Source organism: Mirounga leonina, unplaced genomic scaffold, assembly GCF_011800145.1.
Source record: "Mirounga leonina isolate KUSES-001 unplaced genomic scaffold, KU_Mleo_1.0 Mir_173, whole genome shotgun sequence".
NCBI lineage: Eukaryota > Metazoa > Chordata > Mammalia > Carnivora > Phocidae > Mirounga > Mirounga leonina.
Window position 1 is genome coordinate 81,661,072 of NW_023270447.1, and position 19,374 is coordinate 81,680,445.

Consider the following 19,374-nt stretch of genomic DNA (forward strand, 5'->3'; position numbering starts at 1 on the left):
AAGGAGAAGAGAGAGAGAAAGGGCCAGAAAAGAAGAAATAATGACTGAAAACATCCCTAATCTGGGGAAGGAATCAGACATCTGGGTCCACAACACCCAGAGTTCTAAGCAAGATGAACCCAAAGAAATCCACACCAAGACATGTTGTAATTAAGATGGTAAAAGTTAAGGATAAAGAGAGAATCCAAAAAGGAGCAAGAGAAAAACTTGTTATGTACAAGGGAAACCCCACAAAGCTATCAGCAGATTTCTCAGCAGAAACTTTCCAGGCCAAAAAGGAGCAGCATGACACATTTAAAGTGCTGAGAGGAAAAATCTTCCAACCAAGGTTATCATTCAGAACTGAAGGAGAGATTAAGAGCTTTCCAGATAAGCAAAAGCTAAAGGAGTTCATCACCACCAAACCAGCCCTACCAGAAATGTGAAAGGGCCTCCTTTAAGCTTAAAAGAAATGGCACTAATCACTAGTACAAAAACATATGAAAGTAAAAATCTCACTGGAAAAAGTAAATGTATAATAGCAAAGATAGTGAATCAATCCTTACAAAGCAACTGTAAAGATGAAAAGACATAACTGGTAAAATTAACTAAAATCACAATAATTAGTTAAGGGAAGCACAAAATTAAAAAATGCACAATGTGTCATCAAAAATATAAAACATCAGGGGTGAGAAGTAAAAAAGTAAAGCTTTAGAACGTATTTAAAATTACATTGCTATCAACTTAAAACAGACCGCTGTTGTCATAGGAGATTTTACGTGAACCTCAAGGTAACCACAAGGAAATACACAAAAGAAAATGAGAAAGGGATCTAAACCTAACAGGAGAAAGCCATCAAACCACAAGGGAAGAGAGCAAGAGAAGAAAGGAACAGAGAGCAGCTACAAAAACAGCCAGAACGCAATTAACAAAATGGCAACAAGTATACCCTCATCGACAATTACTTTATATGGAAATGGACTAAATGCTCCAATCAAAAGCCACAGAGTGGCTACATGGATAAACAGCAAGACCCATCTATACACTGCCTACGAAAAACTAATGTCGAAGTAAGGACACCCACAGGCTGAAAGTGAATGGAAATGAAAAGAAAGCTGGTGTAGCGATACTTACAAGTACAAAATAGACTTGCAAACAAAGACTGTAATAGAAGGCAAACAGGAGCACTACACAGTGATAAAGAGATTAATCCAGAAGATATAACTTTTACTAATACATGTGCATCCAACAGGGAGCACGAAAATATATAAAACATATCTTAACACACCTAAAGGGAGAAACTGACAGCAATGCAATACTAGTAGAAGACTTTAATACCCCACTTTCATCAATGGATAGATCATCCAGACAACAACAAAGAATAAGGAAACATCAGCCTTAAATGACACATTAGACCAGATGGACTCAACAGATATTTATAGAACATTCCACCCAAAAGCGGCAGAAAACACATTCTTCTCAAGGACACATGGAACATTCTCCAGGATAGATCACATGCTGGGCACAAAAGAAGTCTCTACAAATTCGAGAAAACCAACATTTTATCAAGCATCTTTTCCAACCACAATGGTATGAAACCACAAATTAATTACAAGAAGAAAATGAGAAAAACCACCAAAATAGGAAGATTAAAAAACATGCTACGGAAAAACCAATGGGTCGAAAAAGAAATCAAAGAAGAAATTCAAAACAATACCTGGAGATAAATGAAAACAAAAATACAATACATCGAAATCTGGGTGGGGGCGCAGTAGAGGTGGTTCTAAGAGGGAAGTCTGTAGTGATGCAGGCTGATCTCAAGAAACAGGAAAAATCTCAAACAATATAACTTTACACCTAAAGGAACTACGGGGAAAAAAAGAAACAAACAAACCTCAAAATTAGTAGATGGAAGAAAATATTAGATTGGAACAGAAATAAGTGAAATGGGGACTAAAAAGACAATATACAAGATCAATGAGACTAAGAGCCGGTTCTTTGAAAAAGTAAACCAAATTGACAAAGCCTGAGCCAGACTAACCAAGAAAAAAAGAGAGAGGACTCAAATAAATAAAATCAGAAATGAGAGGGGAGATGTGGGGCTCATACCACAGAAACACAAAGGATCATCAGGGTCTTTTTTTTTTTTTTTTTTAAGATTTTATTTATTTTTTAGAGAGCGAGCGAGAGAGAAACAGCATGAGAGGGGAGAGGGTCAGAGGGAGAAGCAGGCTCCCCGCTGAGCCGGGAGCCCGATGCGGGACTCAATCCCAGGACCCTGGGATCATGACCTGAGCCGAAGGCAGACGCTTAACCATCTGAGCCACCCAGGCGCCCCATCAGGGTCTTCTATGAACAATGATATGCCAGCACCCTGAACAACCCGGAAAAAAAAACAGGTTTCCTATCCTAGAAAAAAAAATGGATATTCCTAGAAACATATAAATTTCCAAGATCGAATACTGAAGAAAGAGAAAATCTGAACAGAATGATTACTAGAGCAAGGAGATTTTAACAGCAATCAGAAACCTCCCAACAAACAAAAGGCCAGAACAAGGCGGCTTCACTGGTGAATTCTACCAACACTCAAAGAAGATTTAATACCTGCCTTTCTCAAACTCTTCCCAAAAATTGAAGGGAGGGGAAGTTTTCAAACATATTTTATAAAGCCAGCGTCACCCCTGACACCCAAACCTGCCCTGATACCAATTACAGGCCAGTAACATAGATGCAAAAATCCTCAACAAAATATCGGCAAACTGAACCCAACAATATATTAAAAGGGTCATACACCATGACCAAGTGGGATTTACTCCAGGGATACAAGGATGTTCGACATCTGCCAATCAATGTGATAAAGCACATTAACAAAATGAAAGACAAAAATCATATGATCACTTCAATAGATGCAGAAAAAGCATTTGACAAAATTCAATATCCATTTGTGATGTTGAAAAACTCTCAAAACAAAGTGGGTATAAAGGGAATGTACCTCAACATAATAAAGGCTGTATGTATGACACTCCTACAGTGAATATCATCCTCAACAGTAAAAAGCTAAAAGCTTTTCCTGTAAGAACAGGAACAAGACAAGGATGCCCACTCTCGCCACTTTTATTCAACATAGTACTGGAAGTCCTAGTCACAACAATTAGGCAACAAAAGAAATAAAAGACATCCAAAGCAAAAAGGAAGAAGTAAAACTGTCGCTACTTGCAGAGGATATGATACTATATAGAGAAAACCTTAAAGAATACACCAGAAAACCACTACACCTAATAAATGAATTCAGTAAAGTTGCAAGATACAAAATCAATATACAGACATTTGTGGCATTTCTGTGCACTAATAACGATTCATCAGAGAGAGAAAACAAGAAAATGATCCCATTTACAATTGTATCAAAAAGAATAAAACACCTAGGAATAAATTTAACCAAGGAAGTGAAAGACTTGTACACTGAAAACTATGAGACATTGATTAAAGAAATTGAAGAAGGCATGAATAGATGGAAAGACAGTTCATGCTCATGGAACTAACTGGAAGAATATTAAAAAGATGTCCATCTTGGGCGCCTGGGTGGCTCAGTCGGTTAAGCGTCTGCCTTTGGCTCAGGTCATGATCCCAGGGTCCTGGGATCGAGCCCCGTGTCAGGCTCCCTCCTCAGCATGGAGCCTGCTTCGTCCTCTCCTCCCCACTCGTGCTCTCGCTCACTATCTCTCTCGCTATCTCTGTCTCTCTCTCTCAAAATAAATAAATAAAAATCTTAAAAAAAAAAAAAAGTCCCTCCTACCCAAAGCAGTCTACAGATTTAATGCAATCCCTATCAAAGTTCCAACGCACACTTCACAGGACTACAACAAATAATTCTAAAATTTGTACAGAACCACAAAACATCCCAAATAGTTAAAGCAATCTTGAAACAGAGAAACAAACCTAGAGGTATCATGCTCCCTGATTTCAAACTAGACTATAAAACTATAGTAATCAAGACAGTACAGTATTGGGACAAAAAGAAACACACAGGTCAACAGAACAGAACTGAGAGCCCAGAAAGAAACCTGCACACATATGGACGATGAATCTATGCCAAAGGAGCCAAGAACACACAATGGAGAAAGGACCATCTCTTCAATCAATGGTGCTGGGAAAACTAGACAGCCGTATGCAAAAGAAAGAAACTGGACCCCTCTTTTACACCAGACACAAAAATGAACTCAAAATGGATTAAAGACTTGAATGTAAGACCTGAAACCATCAAATTCCCAGAAGAAAACAGAGCTGGTAAGCTCCCTGGCATGGGTCTTAGTGACATCTTTGTGGATCTGACTCCAAAGGAAAGGGAAACAAAAGTGAAAATAAACAAGGGGGACTGACAAGCTTCTGCACAGCAAAGGAACCCATCATCAAAACAAAAAGGCAACCTGCTAAACGGAAGTGGGGGTTAGTATCCAAAATACATAAAGAACTCATACAACTCAACAATAACAACAACAAAAACCCCAAACAACACAATTTAAAAATGGGCAGAGGATCTGAATAGACGTGTCTCCAAAGACCTCCAGATGGCCAACAGACACATGAGAAGATGCTCAACATCGCCAGTTATCAGGGAAATGCAAATCAAAACCACAGTAAGCTATCACACCTCACACCTATTAGAATGGCTAAAATCAAAAACACAAGAAGTAACCAGTGTTGGCGAGGATGTAAAGACAAGAGAACCCTCGTGCACCGTTGGTGGGAATCACACAGGTACAGCCACTGTGGAAACCGGTATGGAGGTTCCCCAGAAAATTAAGAACAGAACTACCCTGTGACCCAGCCATTCCACTTCAGGGTATTTTTTCAAAGAATACAACAGCGCTAATTCAAACAGATACATGCACCCCTATGCTCACTAAAGTTGCGTTTACGATAGCCAAGATATGGTAACAACCTAAGTTGTCCATCGGTAGATGGATGGATAAAGAAGATGTGGTGTATTGATAGCATGGAATGTTACTCAGCCATAAAAAGAATGACACACACCGGGGCACCTGGGTGGCTCAGTCGTTAAGCGTCTGCCTTCGGCTCAGGTCATGATCCCAGGGTCCTAGGATCGAGCCCTGTATCAGGCTCCCTGCGTCCAGCGGGAAGCCTGCTTCTCTGTCTTTCACTCCCCCTGCCTGTGTTCCCTCTCTCACTGTGTCTCTCCCTGTCAAATAAATAAATAAAATCTTTAAAAAAAAAAAAAAAAAGAATGACACACACCATCTGTGACACGGATGGACCTAGAAGGAATTTTGCTAAGTGAAATAAGTCAGAGAAAGACAAATACTGCAGTATTTCACTCTTATGTAGAATCTAAAAAACAAAACAAAACAAGCAAACAAACAAAATAAAACAAAAACAAACTCACAGATGCAGAGAACAGACTAATGCTTACCCGAGGGGAACCAGGTTTGGGGGCATGGGTGGAAGGGGTGAGGGGTCAGCTGTATGGTGACGGAGGGTAACCAGACTTGGTAGCATATACAGATATCAAATTGTAAAGCTGTACACTGCAAACTTACAGAATAAAAACAATTACGGGATGTCAGGCACTTATTATGTGGAAGGCCTCTCACTTTGACTTTGGGCTTGAATTTTTAAAAAAAGGAAAAAGAAAGAGCAGAGCAGACAGATGGGAGTCAGAGGAGAATTCCTGGAGATTAGGAACAAACAGGTGCATTCCGTACCAGGGAGCGGGGCTGGGGTGGGGGAGTGTGAAGGCCCCGCAGGAATGAGCACCGCGTGTGTGAGAAACAGAAAGGTGTCAGAGTGGGGCCCGTGGTTAGACAGAGGGGGAGAGCGCCCCAGGATGCTGCCGTCCACGTCCACGGGGAAGGCTGATGGCAGTTAAGTGCCCGAGGGGCTAGGCTGGGAAGTGACACGATCAGGTTTGCCTCTGAAGGACGTTCGCTTCGACAGCCACGTGGCAGGGGCTGGAGGTGTGGGCCTCGCACGGGCTCAGGGAGTGAGGTGTGGCCCCAACTCCTCCCGGCTCAGATCACCAAGAAGCCTCCCACTGAGACAAGGAAGCCGGCTGTTTGGGGCGGGGGTGTCCATGGGGAGCCAAGCCCGTGAGAGCAAGACTGTGGCCCACACAATTGCTTTTCCGAGCCGGTCCCTGGTGCCTGAGCTCTGCATGTGGCCCAGGCTGATGGGGACAGGAAGCTCAGGGCCCCGGGGTTAGGGGAGGGGAGAGGCCGAACAACATCCTCCCCTCCCCTCGGGCCAGGCTGCTCTCAGGAGGCAGGATTCTGTGGCACAGCTCGTCCCTCAATGGGGGGACCCTGAGAGCAGAAGCCCCAGCTCCCTCTCAGCCAGGAAGTTCACCCAGGGCAGAGGCATGTTGTCTCCATCAAAGTGGGGGCTCCCCAGCGGCGAGGAGGGGGGGTCTTATATGAGGTGTGGCACACTCCTGCTCCCTCAGACTGGGGGCTCACACAAGGGGCTGGCGGGGGGTCTCTGCTCCTCTTTCCTCAGCAACCCCCCCCCCCAATGAAGGCCCAGGTCCTGGAGGCTCAGCCAGTGAGCCTCTGGGATTTAGAGGGAGGCCAAGCCCCTCACAGCTTCCGCAAGCTGGGCCCAGCCCACACCGTCAAGGGGAGAGGAGCAACTTCATCCCTGTGGCCCTTCACCCCCAAGTCTGCTGCCCACAGCCCTGGAGCGCTGGCTTTCAGTTCTCCTTAGTCCTTCCCAGGAACCCTGGGTGGCCCGGGTGCTTATCTTCCCCAACCAGCCTGTGCTCAAGACAACGTTCCTGAAGGCCCAGCCCCAGGTGGAGCACCAGATCCAAACAGGACGCCTCCCGACAGGCCCTGCGGGAGAGGCCAGCAGAGGAGCCACAGATGAGCCGCTGAGGCTGGACCCCACTTCCCATGGGGCCCGCCGTCAACGAGCCGACCGATAAACAGAGGGGGCAGCAGGGGTGTAGGGGGGCACCCGACAGGCTTTGTCTGCAGACCTTCCTTCCCCCAACACGGCACGCACACACTTGCACACAAATGCACACACGCACGCACGCCAACAGGAAGGCGTGTGCGTGCTCGCCCCGCTCCCGTGGAAGGGTTGGAAGCCTCCGAGAAAGCCAGAGCGCGTGGGAACCAGCAGGCCTAGGGCCGTGGAAAGCCGCGCCTGCGTCAGAATCCAACTAAAAGAGAAGTCAGCGGCAGAAATCCAGGCTCACTTGTGCAGACGCACAACAGGTCTGCCCCCAGGCCTGAGGGTCTTTACAAAGGCCTGTGCAAACCTGCCAAGCCCCGCGGTACACGGTGGGGGAAAGGGCAGGAGGCATGAGCAACGGGTGTGGCAGCTTCAGCCCCTCCCTCCTCCGTGATCTCCCCGCTCTCCGGGCCCCCTCCCCAGGCCAGGAGCCCGCTTACGGAGCCAGGTCCTGGGAGTCCTGGCTGGGCCTCCCGGGGACACAGGACAGGGCAGGTGGCATGCCGGCAGCATGGGCCCCAGTACTCCTGGGGGGTTGGGGCAGGCAGCAGTGAGGCCCAGTCCTTGCTGCCCACGAGGCTCAGTGCTAGCTTCCCATTTCTCCCCTCTGGACCCCTCCTCTAGCCCCTGGCCGGTCTTGGAGCCCAGCAGTGTGGGTCACCTTCCCTCTCAGAGGCCTCTATCCTCCTTGTCTCTGAAGAAGGCCCCCTGCCCAGCAGCCACCAGCACAGGCCTGTCCCTCCTCTGAGCTCCGGGAGGCCCGGCACCTCCTGCCTACTCGGCCCCCACAGTCCAGGCAGGACGATTTGCCGGCTGCTCATCCTGCCCCGGGAACTGCATTAGGATGATAGTCTAGACCACAGTCTGCAAACAGTGACCCTCAGACTACAGAGGCCTGCCCCCTGTTTGGGTGGGTCCCCTTTTATTGGAACATGGCCACACCCACACAGAAAAGAACCCATTCCGGCAGCGTGGGAATTCAGCCCGCTGACCACACACCCCGGGGCCTTAAGGACAGAAAGATCTGCAAAGTCCTGGACTTGACATAGTAGACTTGGTGTGGGTGCTGGGGCGGGCCCAGCGATTCGGACACCACGTGGTGTGGCTGAAGTTCACAGAGATTATTCTCGGGGGCCAGGGTTTTCACAGCGAGAAGAGTCGAAGACAGAGTGAGAGAAGGTGAGGGTGGAGGTCTGCAGTCTCAGATCTGGATCAGAGCTGTCTGTGCGAACCTAAGTTCTTTTTCCTGGCCCTGTGCACTGAAAGGGTCTGGAAGCAATGACATCCAGCAGCAGGGAGCACCCCAGACTCCATGCCCACGAAAGGGAACCAGCCTGGATACCCCAGAGAAATGGCCCATGAGGGGCAGAACTTCTCCCGATGCAGAAGAGCAGGGAAGCACCCCATGAATAATGGGGAAGTAAGTGACCAAGGGACCCAGGAGCCAACACGAAGGGGCTCCTATTGGCCAAATTTGAGACAATTTGAGTATCAAGAGGAGCGATGGTCCTGGATTATAGCACACTGGATTTTAAAAGAGTCTATAAACGTGTAGAGGTGATAGAGGAAGGGGGGTTGAGTCAGGGTAAGGAGAACTCCTCTTGAAATAATGAAAGTTTGGGGCAAAAGTTTGCCGAGGAACAGGATATGCACACGTTCTGAAGGAATTCCCTGCAGGTGACCCAGGAATTACAAAGGGAAACCAGTCCCTTTAGGATGAGGACCCCTGAAGGACCTGCCTGAACCGATCGGGGATGGGACCAGCCTGCATTTCCCCCCTCCTCCTGCCATGCCATGAGAAGCCCACAGCTCCCCCACGCAGAATCTGGCCACACACTCAAAGCCCATCCGAGAAAACACCAGCCAATTCCTGGTTGTGAAATTTTTATGAGACTGTGGCTTGGATTTCTCAAAAAAAAAAAGTCAGTATCACGGAGACAAAAAATAAAATAAAGGCAGAAGTATTGTTCTAGATTAAAAAGAGACTAAAGAGGCATGAAAACCAAATGCAATGTTCAATCCCAGCTGGATCCTGCACGGGGTCAGGAGAGAAGCTATACAAGATATTTGGGGGACGACTGGGGAAAAGGCACCTACAGACACAATTCCACGTTGAATTCCCAGGCAGGATGATGCTGTGGAAGTTATGTGGGATAGCCATGCCACCCCTCCCTATTTAGGGGTGAAGAGTAATAATGTCTGCAACTGACTTTTAAATGGCTTAGCCAACAAAGGGAGTGTATGTGTAATATGGGGGATTACGGCAGAATGCTAACAGTTGGTTAACTAGGTAAAGAATATTTGTGTGTTTATTGTACTATTCTTTCAACTTTACTGTAGTTTGAAATTTCTCTAAATAAAAAGTTGGGGGGGGAGGAGACAAAGTTATTTAAAAAAAAAAAAAGCCGGCAGCCAGAGGGAAGGGCCTGGGCCTGACGCCTAGCTCCTGGCTCACCTCTGGCCAGGTCACTGTCTCTCCTCTCTCACCTGTCAATGGGGCCAGGAGGAGAACCTGCCCTCTGGAGTCCCGGGAGGCTCCGCGGGCAGGGCTGGCCACTGCGAGGGCTCCGTGCATGCCACCTGCAGTGAGGAGCTGGTCGGGGAGCTGGGAAGAGACCGGGGTGCTGCACCGACCCACCACGGCCTGTCCCCCTCGCCCGGCTGCAGGCACGTGCGCCATATGGTTCAGGTGAGTGACGCTGCTCCAGGTTGTGCTGACGCAGCTCAACCTCCATCGTACAATATTTATGTGCCTCCAGGTGACGCTTCTGTGCTCGGTTTCTATAAATTCCCAGGGTGAGCAGCTCACCACTCAAAGTCAGTGGAGCTGAGAGGATGCCAAGGAGCCGGGAAGGAGCGCTGGGACGTTCGGGGCTGGCTGGGGGCTGCCAAAGAGGTGGCAGAAGGCTGGCATGGCTCCGACCTGCTGGACACCTACTGTGTGCCAGGCCCTCCCCACGCCACAGCATTTCCTCCTCGCAGAGACCTTTATGAGAGAAGAGGGGCCGACCCTAGAAAGGGGAATGTGAGCCCAGGTGGTCCCATGGGGCAGGGGCAGAGCTGGGCATGGGCCTGACCCCTGGACTCCAAGCTCGGGATGCTCCCCCAGGCATCTCCTGCCGGGCACCCCAACAGAGCGTGGGCATGCAGGGGCTCTCCGTCCCGCTCCTTGCTCGGTCACCAGGGCGGGCTGCCTGGTCCAGAGATCGCCCACGGAGCACGTGCCAGCCCCTCAGCCAGCCCTGCCTCCATGTCACGCCCCAGCCACCTGGAATGAGGGCACCACCGCCATCCTTATCAAACAGGCAGGCTTCAAGAGACATCCACGGTGCGGGCTCACTCCACCAGCCAGGGGACAGGCTGGGGGTGGAGACGCAGAGGTCCCGCTCCGAGCGGCTGCTCTGGGCAGTGGGCAGGTGCAGTCTGTGGTTTAAAGGCAATCGGCACAACTCCCTTCCCTTCCTTTATCTATCTTACTCTTATCAACATTTCACAGCTGAGGAAACAAATAGAGAGGCTGAATGACCCTCACAAAGTCACAGTGCAGGAAACGGGGGGGAACGCCAGGATGCCAGCTCAGGGTGACCAGCCGCCCCGGTTTGCAGGGGGAGGCACAGCGGTAGCACCAGAAGCCGGACACCCAGTCCTGGGCAAGCTGGGACGGATGGTCACCCTGGTGGGACTCCACAGCCCATACCCGGTCTCTGAGCCACACACAAAGACATCTTTGTGTGGGCTCCGTCCAATGCCTCCACGCACTGCCTTTGGAGTCCGACCTGGTCACAACCAAGGGATCACGTGCCAGAAGCAGAGGGGTCCTTCCGGGGCATTTCGCCGGGTGGGGGGGGAGGGGCTTTAGATGTGACTCCATCTCTCACCAGCAAGTCAGTCAGCACCTCTGGGGCTCAGCTGACTCATCTCTAAAGTGTGGGTTACAAGAGTCCTGACCTGGTGCTGGACTCTTCCAGCTCAGGGCCACCACGGGAACAGAAAAGGGACAGACAGATGGATGGCCCTGCCCGCCCCAAGACTGACAGCCTGCTCTAAACTTTTAACAACCCGTTTTGGAATTAACTGTGAAATATTTGGCACCTCTGGTACATTTTTCTAGAAGGATGGTCAGCCGTTTTTGCCAGTATCTCTAAAGAGTCTGCAAACCACCCTTGGCCTCCCAAAAGTTAGATATGCCTACGCTACACCTGCTTGTCACTGAGCACATATGACCTCTCCCCACTGTTCTGGACTCCCCTTGGCCACAGAAGTAGAGGTGAGCAGGCTCGGCCGAGGAGGCTGTGCCGCCCTCCTGCTGAGGGTGTGAGAGGCGCCCGGAAGGGTCACGTCTCAGTTCCAGGCACGGATCTGCACCCAAGACAGCTAGGCAGGGGGCAGGGGCACCACGGGGATAGGGGAATGATTCCAGGCTTGACCCAGATCCCCAGAGCCCAACTGGATGCTGTCAGTGGGATTCAAGCTACAGTCAAGGACTAAACAATGTGAATGTAACTGACCAATTTCCGCCTCTCACCTGCACACATACACACAGGTGCACACACACCTGTTCACACACACAAGCTGTCCTCACCCCCATGCGTCTGCTCACACTGCTCAGGAGCCTCTTCCCACACACCCATTCTCACTGAACCTGCTCCAGGAGGCCTGGTTCCCGTCTGGCCACACTGTCACTCCTCTCCTGGGCTCCCGGGCTCGGTGGAAGGCGTGTCTGCCCCACAGCAGAGCACGGGCACAAGGATAAGGCCCCTGCACCCAGGGCACCTACTCTGGGTCGGGACTTGTGCTGGCCACTGTCTCACCCCACTGCCTTCTCTCCCCAGGTATCCGGGGGAGCCGACGCCTGGCCCTTTGCCTCTGGCCATCAAGCCAGACATGGTGGACCCCGGGCCTCGGGACCAGGCACTAGAGAAGAAGGAGCTGGAGATCCTGGCTCCACCATCGGATGTCCCACGTGATCCTGACCAAGTCCTGTCCCTGTAAAACAGCTGTGACACGGTGTGCTTCACATGCATCCAGCTGCTTAGCCCTGGGGTGGGTTCTGTAATTATCCCCGTTTTACAGGTGGGGAAGTGGAGGCACGCGGCGGGGAGCCAGGGGCCGAAGCCAGCCAGCCCAGCTCCCAAGCCCACGCTGACCACCATGCGAGCCCACTCCGTCGTGGCAGCAGGATCGCCCCCTTAGAGCTTCCGGCCCAGCAGACCCTCCCCCAGTCTAGCTGCCAGGCGTGAGATGATCATCCTGTAACGGTCTGAGTGCGCCAGGCGCTGGCCTGAGCCCCTCCCTGTGTGATCTCACTCGATCTACGATGACACCTGGAGTCTGGTCCTGGCCTCAGACTCCCAGTCTCCACCGTAGGAAGGCCCAGCCCAGGGCCCAGCCTTCAGGGGTCCATTCGTGGCTCTGTGTGTCTTTGCCAGCTCCTAGGGGCCTAGGAAGCTACTCCTTTGGTGTCTGTCCTCCCTCCCCCCTGCGGCAGGGCTCAGAGGGGAGAGTGACCGCAGAGGAGTGGGGGGACATGGGAGAGCTACATGGATGGGAGGACAGACTGACAGCCAGAGACGCTGCGGGGCAGGGGCTCAGAGGCGGAGGACTGCCACCTGCCACTGTCGTCTGCCCCTCCCTCACCTCCAGTCCCCCATCTGTTCTCTCCATAATATCCTCTTCCATCTGCCTTCCCCCCACCACCTCACTTGGCTTCTCCACGGCTTCACAGAACCTGCTCCCTGAGCCAACAGCTTCAAACCACTTGTTTTTACACCATGAAATCCTCTACCAACCTAAATCTTCCAGGACAGGGGGAGACCAAATATGGGATACAGGAAAGCTCTGAGCTCTTCCCGGTGAGGAGAGAGGGGGCCTGGAGCCCTGTCCCTCAGCCATCCCCAGCTCCACAGGACATCCCTGGAGATACCTCCTCACAACCCCCAGCGCCCTGGAGCAGAGCTGGCCCTGAGTCATGCGCGGCCCCTCGATACCCTCCCCAGGAGGGGGCCCCACAGGAGCCCCAAACCCACCCCCAGCCCCTGTCCTTCACAAGCTTCCTGAAAGGAAGTTCTTCTGAAAGTCTAACCTCAATTCTTCCTGCTGCTGAAAATGCTCATGGTCTGAGCCTCCTGGGAAGTCTCCACAACCTTTAGAAAATCAATGTCTCGAGTTTCACCTGCCAACTTTTCATTTTAAAAAAACAATAGGATGACAACAGCAATGACACACACACTTAAGAAAATTAAGACAAAACTGTGAACAGAGATGACTCCCTGCAGTGGCATGAGCCCTTCCCCGCATGCTCAGGTGGCCCACACACTGGGGCTCGGGCACCCCCAGGACTGGGTGAATCTTTCCGCCCTCACGCCAATTTGCATACCATTACCCAGGAAGCCCTGCGCCTAGATTTCGCTTTTGCAAATTCCCACCCGTTTCGTGTCATAAATAAGACAGGAGACAGAAAACTAATACAGCCCAGTGATGCATTATTCATGCCACGTCACACTGTTATGATAGATTTACAACAGCTAATACATGCAAACTAAGTTTGGGCACTAAACATGAAAATTAAAGGGGGGGAAGGTGGCCCTATGTGGGGGTGGGCAGGGGGACATCTGGGGGCTGTCGGTGTTCAGGAATCCAGAGAAGTTTCTTTTCGGGCATGCCTGAGGACCAAAAGCATCAGTGCCCGTATCAGAGGCCAGTGGCCAGGCACTGAGGGCGTGGCGACCGCAGGATGTGCAGGAGCCCGAGCCAGGTGGGATTATCGACAGCACGCGCTCTGAGAAGCGCCCTTCATGTGCTCAGCACTGAGCTCTGAAGCAGGTTAACAGCACGCCCCTGTCCAAATCTCCCCTCCTTGTCCACCACAGCCAGAGCCCATCGCCCTAAAGGAAACACCCATCACAGCCCTGCACTGAGAACCTGCTACACATCAGCCTGGTCTCAGCACCAGGCATGCAATGGGAGCCAAGCAGGCGTGGTCCTGCCCTACACAGCCCCGGTCTCGTTAATCCGGTAAGTGTCCCCAAAACGTCAACATGCAGCTTTGGCCAGTGCTGTGAAGGAGCATGGTGCTGTGGCGGCCGGTCCCAGGGGGGTGACCCGGTGCGTGTGGAGGAGGGGAGGTGGTCCAGACTTCTCCGCCGGTGGGAGAGCTGGGGTCTCATGAGAGGGAGGCTGCCCCAATTAACCCTCACAACAGCCCTGCAGGACAGGAGCCAGGCCCCGGGCCCAAACACTGATACAACCTGCCCTGCGTTCCGGCACTTTCCAGGCGACCTGTCCCCAGTAAGTTTATTCTTTAATCAAGATGCAACAGCCATCCCACAGCCGGCTTCCCCTCCAGCGATCGGTTAAAATGAACTCCATATGACTGGATTAGACTTTGAAGGTGCCGATCTAGATAATGAACACAAGGATGCGGTGTTGACACAAGCCCTAGCAAGCTACATTATGATTTAACAGGTCTCACGGCGGCTCCGCTGGGATCAAGGAGCCGAACAAGCAGTCGGTGGGCAAGCGTCAAACCTAGAGACACACTGTGGGGGCTGGCTCCGCAGGGGGCAGGCTCAGCAAGGTCAGGGGTGGCCACCGGGGGCCAAGTGGACCTAAATGGAGACAGCTGGTGGGGGGCAGGGGTGCAGTGAGAGGCCTGTCCCCAGGGAGCCCTCCAAACCGTATCTGTGCTCGGCGGGGCTGACTCTGACCCAGCTCATGGTGCGCTCTCTGCTCAGAGCATCTTCCCTGCCTCCTCTCTTCCTGCACTCATCACAGCCATGCACCTGCCCAGTCCAGCTCAGGGGTCCTGACCTCCAGGAACCTCACCAGCTCCTGTCCCTCCTCCAGCTGGATCTGGCACCCCTCGTGCCTCCCCTGGGTTCCCACTGGGCCTGGGCTTGCCCCCTCGCAGTCTCCTCACCCTGGGCTGACACTCAGCATCCCAGGTCTGCTCCCCACACTGGCCTCTGAGCTCCCAAGGAGCTGAGACCAGGTCTTACTCACGTCCATCCCTCCAGCACCCCACACAGAGGGCCTGGGAATCAGGACACCCATCTGTCCATACACCATGACTACGGACTCAGAGCACCGCTGTGTAAGCCGGACACGGGGGAAAGGAAAATGAACAGGCAGCAATCCTTGGCCCGGAAGACATGCTGGTGAAAAAAGCACGTGCGTAAACAAATCAGAGTTCCCAGCAGTTACATTTAACAGGACAGAAACTGTAGGGGACAAATGCAGCCCAAAGGACACAGCCTTCTGCCTACCCAAGCAGCTGACACAGAGATCAAGAGCAGACTGAGGAGTCAGACGCCCATGTTCAGATCCCAGCTCGGCCTCCTTCTAGCTGTGTGACCTGGGGCAAGTCACTTAACCTTTCTGTACCTCTGTTTCCTCATCCATAAAGTGGGAATAATAATAATGCTCATCTCATAGGGTGATTTAAGGATTAAACATGTTAATTCCTGCAAAGTACTTAAAACCCATACCCGATCCATATACGTTGGTTAGTATCATTTTCCTGGGGGTGGCAAAAATCAGGGAAAGCTCCTTGGAGTTAACACAATCCCTAGATTAACTCCTTATGTCTCCACATTTGGGCCAGAGCCCCAGCAGGCACGCACCTTCAGCCACTGGCACACTCCCGGGCCCCCTGGTTCGGAGCACTGAGCAGTTAGTCCTAAGCACCCCAAATCCCCACCGAGGGTTTTCTCCAGCCTGGGGGAGAATGTGCCACGTCGCTGCTAATAAGCAGTGCCCTTCCTCTGAAGTAAAGCGTTCTGCAGAGAAGTGTGCTGAGCCCTGGGACGGCAGCCCTGCTCCCCCAGGCCCAGCCGGCCACAAGCCGGGCCCCACAGACGGCGTCATTAGGCAGCAGCCAGTCCGGGCTGTTTCCAGAGCCCTGGCGCTGAGCTGGGCAGGCTTCCTCTCTATCCCAAGCAGCGGCCGAGTGCAGCTTCGTTAAATATGCATGGTGATCACCTCGTTACTGTGCCGAAGGGCTGTGTGTACTGAAGGTGAGCTGCGCGCACCAGTCAGCACACAAACTTTTCAATTTCCGCGGCTGCAGACAGGTCGCATGCTCCCTCCGACCCACCACCCCTTCCCTCTGTCCTGCCTCCCCGCACCCAACACCCTCCTGATGCCCTCCATGGTGTGCAATGCAGGTAAAAGGCCATATTGATCCCCTTCTTCAGAGCAGCTGGTCCACAACTAATCTTAAATCATTGCAGCTTACAGCTGGAGCCTGGTGGCTGCTCAGCCCCAGGGAGGGTAGGGCCAGAGCTGAGCTTCGGGGCCCGGGCAGGACTGCACTGCGGCTGGCAAGAGGTAAAATCGGGTGAAAGAGAGCCAGGGCCCGGCCCCATCCCTGTCCTGCCCTTCATCCATTTGTCTCACGATCCCCTTCCTGCCGGCAAAGCCAGGATGGCAGACCCGCGACATGGACGCACACCCCATACCCACCAGCAACACCAACTCAAAGGGAGCTTGAATCTCCAAATAAGCCCTATATATGGTAATAAGGACTTAACTGAGGCAAATAATCACAGTGATAGCCAATGTTCGTTGAGCACTTGCTATTTGCCGGGCCCTGTGTGGAACAGCCCTTCCACACTAAGTATTCTCATTCAACCCTCTACAGAGTCCTATCAGCATCGCATTCTCCAGGTGATGCCACTGAGGCCCAGGAGGGCTGGGCGCCTTGTCCAAGGGTGCACAGCTTGGCAGGCAGAGCCAGGGCCATCTAAAGCAGCCAGCCAGCCAACCACACACCTCCAAGGGAGTGGGGTGCCCAGGGAACCCAAGGGGGGCATGGCCAGGACAGAGATGGGGGCCACTGCCCTGGGTGATGCCTCTCAATCCGCCCCTCCAGAAAGTCTCAGGGCCCTGGGCGGGGGCCAGGGGGACCCAGCTTTCACCAGGGCTCAGGCCCTGTGGCCCACACCTCCTCCCCAACAACCATCAGCTGCTGACTCCCATGTGGTGTCTGGGTCCTCTGAACCCTTCCTTAGAAGAGTCTTCTTTAGAGACACCTCTTAGTTCACAGCCTGCCTCCCAGTGTCCCCAGCTGCCTCCTCCCTCTCCCTTCATTGCCCCTGTTGGCAGGGCTAAGAGCGTCCTTTGGCCAACAGGGCACTAGGAGGGCTTGCTCCTTTCCATCTCATCCTGTCTCTGCTCTTGGCTTCTTCACGTCTCTGGGCTCACTTTTCCCACACAGTTCTCCTGGTCCTATTCTTGAGGTCGTGTCTCTCCATCAGATTGGAAAGCCCCCAAGGGCAGGGGTCTGTCTCCCCCATTTGACTGGAGACCTCCGAAGGGCAGGTGGTATCTCGCCATCAGATTGGAGGCCCTCCAAGGGCAGGCCTGGGTCTCTCCCATCAAACTGGAAGCCCCCCAAAGGCATTGCTGGGTCTCCCCCATCAGATTGGAGGCCCTCAAGGGCAGGCTATGTCTCCCTCTTCAGATTAGAGTCCCCCCAAGGGCAGGCTGGGTCTCACTCATCGTACTGGAGGCCCCCAAGGGTAGGCTGTGTCTCCCTCTTCAGACTGGAAGCCCCCAAGGGCAGGGCTGTGTCTCCCCCATCAGTCTGGAGGCTGCCATGTGCAGGACTGGGACCCCTCCCTGCTTCCCCAGCTGCCCTCAACTGGGCCCCAGTGCTCAGCTGCTGGCTGAGCACCCCTCACACGGCTCTCCTCCACACGAGTTGGAGCCTGCACAGGTGCTAGCAGGAGAAAGCCAACAAGGGCACCCAGGCCTGGCGTAAGGACAATGCAGGGACACTGGGGGAGGTGCTGCAGGGGGTAGGCCAAGGAGTCAGATGGGCCCCGTCCTTCCTCCTACCAAGTGGCTTGAGTTTCAGGGACCCCAAAGGCCCTGGGGGAACCAGCTCTCCCTGTTCTCCTTCTCAGAAGGTGGAGGAGGTGAGAGGCCCTTGGGGCAGGTGGGGGGTGGTAGCAGGCAAGCCCCCCAAAGCAAATCAGGGGCTGGGAAGGGGGTCTGTGGCTACAGCTGCTCAGGGCTCCCCTCCCCACTCTGGCTTCCCCCCAGGAGAAAGAAGACCAGAGCGGGAGGCAGTAGCCTCCTTCCTGTTGAGGCCCCCCCGGCCCCTCCCCAGATCCCCCACCTGGCCGGGCCCAGCGGGGCCAGTGAGGTCACTGGTCCTCAACAGGATGTTCCCAGCCCTCGGCCTGGGACTGGGGCCCAGGAGTCACCTTCAACCCCCAACACCCCTCTCCTCTAAAGGATGAAGAGAACTCAAAGCCTAAACCCTCCAGTTCTGCCCCGAGCACTGCCCCCCACCCCCGGCTGGCGGGCTGGGGTGTAATCCCTCCTCCTCCCTTCCCAGCACCAGGAGGGGCCTCTAATCAAATGTGCCCAGCACTTGGCACTGACCAGGACTGTGGCTCCCAAGCATTATCTCAGTGAGCGAGAGGACCCCCGGGAAGGGACACTGAGCCCCCTTTCACCAGTGGGAAACTAGGGTTCACAGATGGGGCCCTAACAAGGCACCAGTAGGTGAGCGGCACTGGGACGCAGAGCAGGGCACACACAGCTCCAGAACTGCCCCTCAGGTTCCAACAAAAACAGAAAGTGAGCACCACGACCCTGAGACTCAAGCCAGGGTCCCAGGGCGTGCCCACAGTTCCCTGGGCCTCAGTTTCCCCACCTGATCCAGCCCTCAACACCTGTGATCTTACAATGGCAGGACTCCCTTAGTGTGCTTGCCTGGCTATTACGTAGCCAATTTACAGCCCATTTACAGAGATGAGCCAGTGGGCAAATGGCAATCGCCCCCCCACAGAAGCTCACCTGGGGCACCTGTCTGTTCCAACCCTGAGCCTATACCCAAACCTCTACTCTGGGCCTGATTACCAAGGCCCCACTCCAAGCTGACAATCCAAACAAATCAAACGATGGCAAACATCACCGAAATACCACTGGGGAGCCATGCCTGAATCCACGCCTGTGGTCCGGGGACCAGGCCCTCATCCCGGCAGCCAGGGCGCAGGAGGTGCTCAGCCCACAACATGGCAAGGGGGACACTGCAGCCTCCACCTCCACAGTTTAAGGAGCCCAGGGGTGCCCAGGTGGCTCAGTCGGTTAAGCGTCCAACTCTTGATTTCGGCTCAGGTCATGATCTCAGGGTTGTGAGATCCAGCCCCGCGTCGGTCTCCATGCTCAGTGGCAAGTCTGCTTGAAGATTTCCCTCTCCCCCTCTGCCTGCTCTCATTCCCTCTCCCTCCCTCTTTCTCAAATAAATAAATATTTAAAAAAATAAATTAAATAGAGCCCAGCCTCCAGGACAGCTGCGTCCACCGGCCTCCCCTCAGCACAGCCGGGTCCTGGGTACGGTGTGAGGCAGGGCTCCCAATTCCTGCTCCACAGGCAGCAAGAGACACAGCCCAGGGGCCAGATCACGGCTCAGTC

The 19,374-nt window shown here is 53.1% G+C and overlaps 1 protein-coding gene across 7 annotated transcripts in view; it reads right to left on the reverse strand.

Annotated features, from left to right (window-relative positions):
* The window catches only part of ARHGEF10L (Rho guanine nucleotide exchange factor 10 like), a 105,262-nt gene that overhangs the window by 11,565 nt on the left and 74,323 nt on the right, over nt 1-19,374 (reverse strand). The window contains exon 26 of one of the 7 annotated variants that reach the window (XM_035019659.1): nt 14,569-15,101. The exons of the other annotated variants lie outside the window; for them this stretch is intronic. Coding sequence (XP_034875550.1) covers nt 15,018-15,101 — 84 coding nt within the window. The 3' untranslated portion in view covers nt 14,569-15,017. Of the gene's footprint in view, nt 1-14,568; nt 15,102-19,374 lie in introns of those variants that run through there. 7 annotated transcript variants of the gene reach the window in all.